At 34.9% G+C, this 10647-nt stretch overlaps 1 protein-coding gene across 1 annotated transcript; it reads right to left on the minus strand.

The window, feature by feature from the left end:
- Positions 1-2661: 2661 nt before the first annotated feature.
- LOC306863861 (uncharacterized protein) lies at positions 2662-7301 on the minus strand. Its single transcript, XM_079407431.1, has 5 exons — positions 7270-7301; positions 6304-6339; positions 5746-5901; positions 3845-3937; positions 2662-3390 (listed from the first exon to the last, which is right to left on the minus strand). The coding sequence occupies exons 3-5, from the start codon at positions 5752-5754 to the stop codon at positions 3064-3066; spliced, it is 429 nt and encodes a 142-aa protein (XP_079263557.1). The 5' UTR covers positions 5755-5901; positions 6304-6339; positions 7270-7301; the 3' UTR covers positions 2662-3063.
- Between the last annotated feature and the right edge of the window lie 3346 nt (positions 7302-10647).

Below are 10647 nucleotides of genomic sequence, written 5' to 3' on the forward strand. Positions count from 1 at the left end.
CTTTTAATTATGTATATTCCAGGCAAAGTCCTGAGTGTATAGGCCTAGCTAAAGTCTGATTGTCATCACTCTCAAAGTATTTGCATGTTAAAAGCAATAAAAGATATAAACCAAGCTAACTTTTAATTTTATTTGGAAAAGAAAAACACACTATTAGAAAATTAATGTTGGTCAAAGAATATGAAGAAGGAGGGCTAAAAGCCATTGACATTGAATGTATTAATGGTACTATTCACTGGTGTTCTCTATTATAGATCTGTGGTAATATTTAAAACAAATTGGCTAAGATCTACAAAAATTGGTGGGAGAAAGGAATATAGCCTGTGATGCAATTATTAGATTAGAAATACTGGACATATGTCTTTTGAAACTTTTTGTTCCAAATTAAATTTGACAGAAAACAGTATAATAACATCATCAAAGCTATCCCACAATCTATAATTCAGATGTCTTGTAACTTTTCTCAAAATAATCTAACACCTTGTCTTCCGCAGATTTTGCTGAATGGAGTTTTTCACTAAATTTACCCAATATTGTAATCCGGAAAGTCTTTTTAAAGGAATGATATCCTTTTTCTTCAAATAAAAATTTAATCTTTCAATATTTTTATAAGGATGACGTTAAAATTTTAATAACAAAATATTTGAAATTACAGAACATCTTTTTATTATTATTGTAAATTTGCCTGTGCCTTTTGGGAAGATTTGCATTATTATTTCCTAAATTTGAAGATTTACCTGTTTTAACAAAGGAAAATGTCATGTCATGTGTTTCATCTTACAAAAATAAACCAAATAATACATATAATAAGTTTAGGGTTGGGGTACACGCTAATAAAACACAATCTAATAGGTAGAAAATTAATTGCATTGTTCGTTTCCGGTCGGAGCTGTATCCCTTCTTGCCACAAGAAATCTTCCTCTTTTCCTTATCTTACGTTATGATGATGTTTGTCTGTTGTCTGGTTAAGAAATTTAGCATTTTGTGCCAGGCCATTTATAGTTGTAAAGTTCATATTATTCAATAAAGTAAAAAAAAAAAGTATTGCCTATAGCCTATGCTTATTCTGGGAATCGATTGCTTAAAGCTGCAGTCCGTAACTTTTTTGGGTTAAAAATGATCCGAAATCAATATTTGAGCAAGTACATAACCAGCCAGTGTTCAAAACTACCGCCTTACTTTAGCGCGATTCACAACAGTTAGCTTATAATGTTTTCTAATTTGAGTGGTACGGGTAGGTTATCGCGAGAAATTCGAGCATGGCACTGCGTCATTACGTCACGTCTGTAAACATGAAGAAGTTCCCCGGCTAGTAGGCTATCGCACACCAGGATCATCTTTAGCACAGTTTACATTGCAATAAGTGGGTTTTGGAATCTTATTTAAATTTAATTTATCCACATTATACATAGTTACCACACATTTTTGTCTCTCTTTTCATCAAAAAGGCAGACATGTTCAGAAAGTGGGAAACAGATTAATATTGGAAAGATCTGGAGTGATTTGTACATGACTTTACGGCACAGCATATTTCACATCGAAGTAATTCCTGATAACAGGCCTTCACATTTCACCACTTTGCAAAGAAAATGTCATGTGAGAGTATGACTAAGCATTTTAATGTCGTGATTTCACTGAAATATTGGATTTTACATTTTCTTTTTTATTGAATATAGCCAGTAATTATTGTGTGGCTGTGATGTGTTGAAAAAAAAAAAAAAAAAAAAATTAATTTTTTTTTTTTTTTTAAATAATAATAAAAAATAAAAAAAACAGTAACGTACAGTTAATCAGTATTATGTGCTCTTTTTAAAATTCTATGCTCTGTTGTTAAATTCTGTGCAATTTCAGTTTACAGAACCTTTATAATTTATCTCTAGTTTTCTCAAGAGGTGCGTTGATTCATGCACACACTCTTGAACAATTAGGGGATGAAGTCACACCGTTTGATGTTATGTGCCAAACCATAAATGTTTACAGGCTGAAGTCACACAATGTGGTCAACAGACAGCGTTTGGTAAGATGATATTAATATGTAAAGCCGGTACACTGATAAAAATTCTCTGCTTGATTTACTTAAAAAATATGATGAATTCTTTTGCATAATTTTATTATGTAGATCCAACAAGACTAGTCTTTGTACAAACTACTTAATTTTTCTGTTTGTTGAAATAAAATTTGTACATAAAGTTAACTTAATTTTAGCATTGCTCTAGTCATTTTTGTGTGTGTGTGATCTACATAACTTTAAGAGTTCTAAATGTGTATTTTTGATTGAATCCAACTTAATTTTTACATTTCAATATTACAAATTTCAAGTGGGATCTACTGTTTTCAAAATTTGTTAGTGTATTTTAAAGTTACATGTACTCAAATTTTCTAATTAGCAACTGAGTATTATAAATGCAAATAGTAATGTTTTACTACTATAGTAAAAGTTCAACACTGGTACAGAATGCCAGTAGAATGTACTCATCAAATATGGAAATCTAGTTATTACATTACATTACATAAAGCTGACATTTTGGCCATTTGATAGTAAAAACTGACAAGGTCAGTATAAAACAAAGTATAATAAAATATATCCACGTCACAGGATGAGACATTGTTTACAATAGAAAATTGTGCTTCATGGTGGTGCTAGAAGAAAGCTCATTAAGTGAAAGTTGACAGGCTTTATTGTCTTCAGAAAAAAAAAAAAAAAAAAGACCTTTACAGAATATTTTCTATAAAATTGCGTTTTTCAGTCCTGTACAGTAACATACTCTAAGACTTTAAAACAACACACTTACACATGTATGATCACGTATGAAAATGGAGATCTTCTAAGAAACCTACATTTCAGTTTCTTTGGGTAGCTTAGCTTACAAATTCACGTTGTGCAAAATATTTTCCATGAGTCATGCGTTTCTCGCTTCTTCACAGTCATGTTTCCTTCAAATGCTCATTAACAGACAAAACATGGTCCCTATATGAAAATGCAATAGTAGTTACTATTGAGAGTGCATTAGGAGAACCTGAGAAATTGAACCGTAAAACTTGTCAACAATGTCTGTATCGCTTTTAGGCCAGTAAGCTGATCTTGAGATCGTGAATTTTGGAGGACATGTTTTTGTTAACATCCTCCAGCTCCAGGAAGATCTTCTGAAATACCTCAAAGGTGTATTTAAGTTTCTTTGAATAGCTTAGCTCCAAGGCATAAATAAGGCCCATAAGGTAGGTGCAAGCATGTGCTACACTGGGAATGCAAAAAAGGACCTCTGCTCCCTCGATGGCTATTCCAGCTTGCTTCTCGAGACCTCCATCCCTGGCTTTGCTGACCACAAAGATGTTGAGTACAAATGAAGTGATGGCCTCTTGGATGGGTGCAGCATCGTCGTCAACACAAACCTGTGAAATATACCAGAGAGAATTTAACCTACTTTTTGTTTGCTAATGTGAAGAATGCATTTAGCTCTTTGCTCTCCCTCTGAACAGAAATCTGGGTGGGATTACGTGGTTGCTGTGGTAGTTTTGATCTATACACTTATGTACAATTTGTGCCCGAAAGTCACTCGAAGAATGTGCTGCGTGTTGTTGGGATTTGGGCGGGATTACGTGGTTGCTGTGGTAGTTTTGAGCGGTGTTGTGATTTAAGACAATTTTTTTCTCACATGCATTTGTCTACATTTATATACAATAACAATCTTGTGTGAACTGAAAAATATTTATGTGGAGAGAGTCATGCGTATATATTATATAATATGTAATATGTATATAAGTGCAGTGTAAAACTTTCTATATAAATCAAGAAATACATTTGAAAATCTTTCAGTATACCTATGCAGAAATATAATTTCTTTACCCAGTAGTCCTTGATTAATTCCTCTGTCTTTTCACCAAGGTAGAGAATGAGGCCTCTGATCACAGTTTCTCTTCTGGACTCAATGCTGTTGTCCTACAAATATATGAAATATGGGATTATATTAAAGGGTTAGTTCACCCAAAAATGAAAATTCTCGAAAATTCTTTCGTTCATCTTAGGAACACAAATTAAGATATTTTTTATGAAATGTGAGAGCTCATCATGACCACTTTCAAGGCCCAGAAAGGAAGTAAAGACATTGTTAAAATAGTCCAAGTGACTACAGTAACTCAACCTTAACTTTATGAAGCGACGAGAATACTTGTGCGCAAAAAAAACAAAAATAACGACCTTATTCAGCTATTTATTTTCTTCCGTGTGGGCCTCTGACGTGAGTTCATGAGAGCGTCACGACGCATGGGCGAGAACTGAGAAGATGCTGAAGATGACGACCTCATAGCCAGAAGCGTTTCACTGTCTGTTAACAAGCAGAGGAAGATGCGCACTGTAAATAAAACTGTCTTTGTAAATATGTCCGCAGATTTTGAACAATTTAGAACCATTTTAAACACTACATCGTGACCTAAAGCATAATCAATGTGGAATTCAAATAGCTTACATACACAGCATGTCCCCTGATTGTAAACAAACAGTGAAGCGCTTCCGGCTATGTCAGGACGTCATCTGCGTTCTCGCGCATGCGTCGTGGGGCTCTCATGAACTCACGTCAGAGTCCCACACGGAAGAAAATAAATAGTTGAATAAAGTTGTTATTTTTGTGGGGTTTTTTCACACAAAAAGTATTCTCGTCGCTTCATAAAGTTAAGGTTGAGCCACTGTAGTCACTTGGACTATTTTAACGATGTCTTTACTAACTTTCTGGCCTTGATAGATGCAATTACCAATCAGCCTATGGAGGAGTGAGACAGCTCTCAGATTTCAAAAATATCTTCATTTGTGTTCTGAAGATGAACGAATGTCTTACATGTATGGAACGACATGAGGGCGAGTAATTGCTGACAGAATTTTCATTTCCGGGTGAACTGACCCTTTAAGTTAAAATTCTGTCAATTACTCATCCTCATATTGTTCTAAACCTGTAAGATTACACAAATTAAGATATTTCTGATGAAATCTGAGAGCTGTCTCACCCCTTCATAGACAGCAACGTCATAACCACTTTCAAGGCCCAGAAAGGAAGTATCGTTAAAATAGTTCATGTGACTACAGTGGCTCAACCTTAATGTGATGAAGCGACAAGTATTTGTTTTTGTGTGCAAAAAAACACAAAAAGAACAACTTTAACAATTTCGTCTCTACTGTGTCAGTCTCCTACACGGGTTATGTAGTAAACACAGAGTTGCGCTTCAACACCGGCTTACTACTGGCCGACACGGTTCACGCAAGCACAATGATGCATGCATGTGATGCTGACGCAGGAGCTGGCCAACCAGAGGCCAATACTGAGCTGGCGTTTTGAAGTAGAACACGGAAAGGCAACGCTGTGTTTACTACGTGAACAGCATAGGAGACTGACATGGAAGAGATGAAATAGTTGAATAATGTCATTATTTTTGTGTGCACAAAAAGTATTCTCGCTGCTTCATGGCATTAAGGTTGAGCCACTGGAGTCACATGGACTATTTTAACGATGTTTTGACCGCCTTTCTGGACCTTAAAAGTTGCAATGACGTTGCGGTCTATGGAGGGTCAGAAAGTTCTCAGATTTTATCAAAAATATCTTAATTTGTGTACCGAAGATGAAAGAAGGTCTTACGGTTTTGGAACGAAATGAGGGTAAGAAATTAATGACAGAAATTGAATTTTTGTGTGACCCTTTAAGTACAGATATCGGAATGCTACAACATTAAAGTAACAGCTACAATTTTAAAAGTACATGCCTCATTCATGATTTCAAGAGTCTCATCAAGTTTCTTCCCAACAGCTCCTCCCTTCCTCCTGTAGAGTCTCAACAATTTAGGCGTGTATTCGTCCAACTTCCCAAAGAATGTGGACTGTAGTGGCTTCAGTGTGATCCTCTGGAATTCCTCCTCGATCTGAGAAAGAGACCAAGAAAGATGGAGAGACATCATGAGATACTGAAAGAAAAGAATTAGAGACACAGAGAAACAGAATACCAACTAGAAAAAGTAACCCTAGAAATACACTAAGAACGACATTTAGGTGGCCTGATGTCTGGGATGCTACACCGGATGAGAGCTAATTTAAGTGCATGGTTTCAGTTTAGTTAAGTTAGCAGCTTAGTTTCAGCAAATTCCACACTACTCCTAAGTCACTTTTTTACAGGACTATAAATTTACTCTGTGAAAAGCAAATAAAAAAATAAAAAAAACAGGACAACTGGACCTTTGCCAACTGAGTTATAACTTTACCCCCAGTTTCCTCACTACAATAAATGTATTATATAATTTAAATATAATTTATTGAAAGTTACTTACCTTTATCCAGTGTAGCCTACTTGTCAGGAGAGTCACCTGGTAAGGACACAGTGTTATGGTTAGTAACTGACCAATGCATGAAACCCAAATCATAGCAAATCATTTAACTATAACTATAATTAAAAATAGTTTCACATTTTCTTCTCTCCACAAACACTGCAGGTAGTTGACCTGCCGATCAGACAGCTAATTGTCTTCAGTTTCATATGAAAGGTTTCTTTGTGTTTGTTTTTCCTCGGAGCTCAGGTGAGAAAGTGTACAGGGAACCGCGTCATGCAGAAGGCAGGATTATGGTCACGTAAAATGATTGACAGCTGTAAACCTCTAATGAGCGATCTAACCATAGACCGTACAAACTACCGTCCTAACTAACGCAAACCACGAAGAGAAACAGACAGAGCGCGCTCTTTCAGCTCTTCAGATCGGTGGTAAATGGAGTAACTTATGCATTCTGTATGACCAAATAGTTTGAAAACTAAATCGATATTTCTACAAATGCGCGCACGTTTGGATAGCCTAGGGCCGATTTAAAAGATTGTTGTTCCCATCAGTCACTTAAACACAAAAACATATATTTTTTAAAGAATAAAATAAGACCCAGATAAAAAAAAAAAAAACGACGTTACACTACATTATTCATGGATGTTCTAAAACTCCACGTGCTTACACTACGTTAACTTGCATGCCTTATTTTATTGCTGCATTCTAATGTAAGCTTCAAATTACACTACAACAAACTATTTTATCTCCACTTGCAAAGTTTCAATTAGGCCTACCGTTACATGTAAAGCAACTATAGCCACCTACCAGGGTAACCACATGGTAGGCCTAATGCTAATTAGAAAATCCACGTACAACAATCTTCAATTACATTTAAAGCCTCGTTTTTGTACAACAATTCAAGAACTGTAAAGAATGTACCAACCCAAGTAACATTAACTGGTAATTTGCTAACTTTATTCTTACCTTAAGTTCAGTCGGCGTCTTCGTCTTCGTTTGAATGCAACGAAACAGGAAGGGGGAGTTTTTTTTGTACCGAGTAAATACAACAAGGTATTGTTTGTTGTGCGTGTGTACCTAAAAAGCTTGGCTGGGATTACTTAGATTAATTTTGTGAAGGAAAAAAATACACATTGTTTTGTGTTTTGAACAAATGCAGATTAATTCAAAACTAGATATATTCATGTAAATATACAAACATAACATTTTATTGTTGATATCACGCATTTTAATTACTTAACATTTACATCCACTCAGATTTACTTTTTTCAGTGTAGAATGTGACACAGGGCCAGAGGAGGCTGGATGTTGTTTTATCTGAACTCATTGGGAAGGGTTGGATTCTTGACCACATGAAGAAGTTCCCCAGGAGAGTCCCGGGAACTAAACTGAATACGCAATCGCTGATTTCAGAATTGACATTTGTTTCAAATTAGGTCCGGTTTTGTGTTCCTCCCTTTGTATACACATTACTGATACATTATACTTGAGAAAATACCTGATCAAATGTACGCTCTTTTGCGTGACAAGCCCTGTCGTGGCTAACAGGCAGATGTTTTTACAGTGCGAGTTCAATTTGTGGTCAAATAAAGTGAATACAGTAAATGATAAAGAAAACCAAACTCATCTGTGTTCCTCACGCAAACCAGAATCCTCACGTGAAACTAGTAGGGGAAATAAAAGCAGCTATATCTGAAGAAAAATATCAGAGGGTAAGTATATAAAATGTAAAAATAGAATAAAATATACTAAACAAAACCACACTGTAAAATAAAAAAGTTGAGCCAACTTAAAATTTTAAGGCAACCAGCTTCAGCAGATTTTTGAGTTTTCTCAACTTATTTTTTAGGACATTTATCAACTTTTTGTTGTATAAACTTAAAACAAGATGTTGAGAAAACTTAAAGATCTGCTGAAGCTGGTTGCCTTACTTTTTTTTTTTTTTACAGTACAAGAACGAGCCTTTGTGTGACAGAAAATAAATATGGAATAAATACAGAAAACAAATATTTATTATTATTATTATTATAATTGTTGCTTTTTTATTTATTATATAGACATAGAAAAACTCTTTTTTTTGAGTGGCCTGTATGTGTAAAAGTGGTAAGATTTTTATCCAGTTTTGTTTAATAGTGCCACCTGCTGCATACTCATATAATAAATAAATTAAAATATTTGCATTCCAGCTACAGTACTGAATTATAAGTGAATCCTTAAACTCTAGCAACAATTTATAGATTTAAGGATGTGCATGTTTCCAAATGCTGCTGCTTTCTGACATTTAGGCATTATTTATAGGATTAGCATACATCCATACATAATTTGTACGTATACTTTTATATATTTTTTATTTGTATGTATAAAATGCCTTGTTAGTATTTTGAGGTATATTTAAATCGTTATGCAAAGCGATAGACTACATTTTGAATAAAACATAATTAAAAATAAATATATATGAATTTATTAATTTAATTTATACATTTGTATTTAGATACTTTATATAAAGGGATATTTTTTCTTTAATCGTGTGTTTTACATATTTACACATGGGACCAATGAGATTTCACTGTGGGCGGGGCTACCCAGCGCGACGCGACTGAAATAAACACGAAGCGACAACCACGAGTTTGTTATTCACTGTGATGAAGATTCAATTCTGAGTCCGGAGTTCTTATAGAGAAAATAACCTCTGAACATATTAATATGTGCAAAGGAAGTGTCATTGACTCAAAAGCACAAGACAGATGGGGTGGTTTTGGGGCAGGGAGGGTATTTACTGCTGTATACGTCACAAGCCACGCCTGTGTCCAAATACGTCACATACTTATTATTTTGAAACAGGAAAAAGCATCGACAAGAAGATAAGTCGAATTGTTTGCAAACCGCTAAAAGGAAGTTTGCTGTGTTGGTAAGTAAAAAAAAACATATTTTGTCTTTAAGAAGACTTAAAACGTTGACAACTTGAATGTGTGCATGTGTGTAAACAACAGTTCAGCCTGCTTATGTGTTTTGAACTGTACACTGGCACCTTATTACTTAGATATCACTGACGTGTGTGTGTGTGTGTGTGTGTGTGTGTTATCCAGCAAGAAAGTGAAATGATTTCACTATGAATTGCTGGATAACTCTGTGTTTGTGACAAATTATCTTTGTATTATTCTATATCAATGGAAAGATCACATAATGATTGTCAATGTTTGTTTGTCATATTTTACAGCATTCTACACATTTTTGGTCCTAGATACTGTAGTGATTTATTTTTGTGGTTTAAAATCATAAATATTCTTGTATGCAAAATGATGAGGTAAATCATGAAGTAAATGCTATTTAGTATGACAAATATTTAGTGGACCAACAAACACGTATTCTGTATTTTTAACAGGAGTGCCAAGAGGACATAAAGTGGAAGTATGTAAGAGACATTGGGCCAGTGTTGTGTTGGATACAGAGTCACCGTCAGTTATTCTGTGGGAGGTGAAAGGGCCTGCCTTCATCCAGATGGACAGTAAAAATCAACAAAATGCCATCAAAGACTACCTGGGGTCGAATCGGATGAAGCAAGAGATGTCTTTTTATTCATCTCTCAGGACCTGAAGTGGGACAATCACATTGATTCTATTGTGAAAAAGGCCCAGCAGAGGTTGTACTTCCTTCGCCAGCTGAGGAAGTTCAACCTGCCACAGGAGCCGCTGAAACAGTTCTACTCCACCATCATTGAATCCATCCTCTGCACTTGAATAACTGTCTGGTTCAGCTCAGCTACCAAATCTGACCTCAGAAGACTACAGAGGGTGGTCCGGACTGCTGAGCGAATCATTGGTACAACCCTCCCCACTCTCCAAGAACTGTTTATCTGATCATTCAGCTGTTCATTTATGATAGCTGGAACTTATCTCTTATAGAACATATTTTTTGTAAAAAAAAAAATTTTTGTAAAATAATAAATATAAAAATACCCAATGAAGCAAGGGATGTATGTTTATTCATCTTTAAATGTGGAGGACCTGGACACACTTCATATGAAGTTTTGTTGATGAACAAGGCCTGAATATCAATGCCATGTTATTTGTTATAATCTATTAAAGCAAGCAATCTCTATTTAGCATATGTATGTGCAGACTACTGCATACTGTATGGAGAACTGTCAATCCTATCATTCAAATGTTAACAAGAAGTGGAACAACACATCTTTAGAAAATTAAATGACGATTATAAATTATAACAATGTGTTGTGACTTTTACAATAACAAAATCTAATTGTTTCCTTTAAATTTGATACATCTAAAAGGTGTCTTAGGTAGTTTAAAATCGGTAGTAATAAATGTGAATTTATCTCATTACATA

Source organism: Barbus barbus, assembly GCF_936440315.1.
Source record: "Barbus barbus genome assembly, chromosome: 45".
Classification (NCBI taxonomy): domain Eukaryota; kingdom Metazoa; phylum Chordata; class Actinopteri; order Cypriniformes; family Cyprinidae; genus Barbus; species Barbus barbus.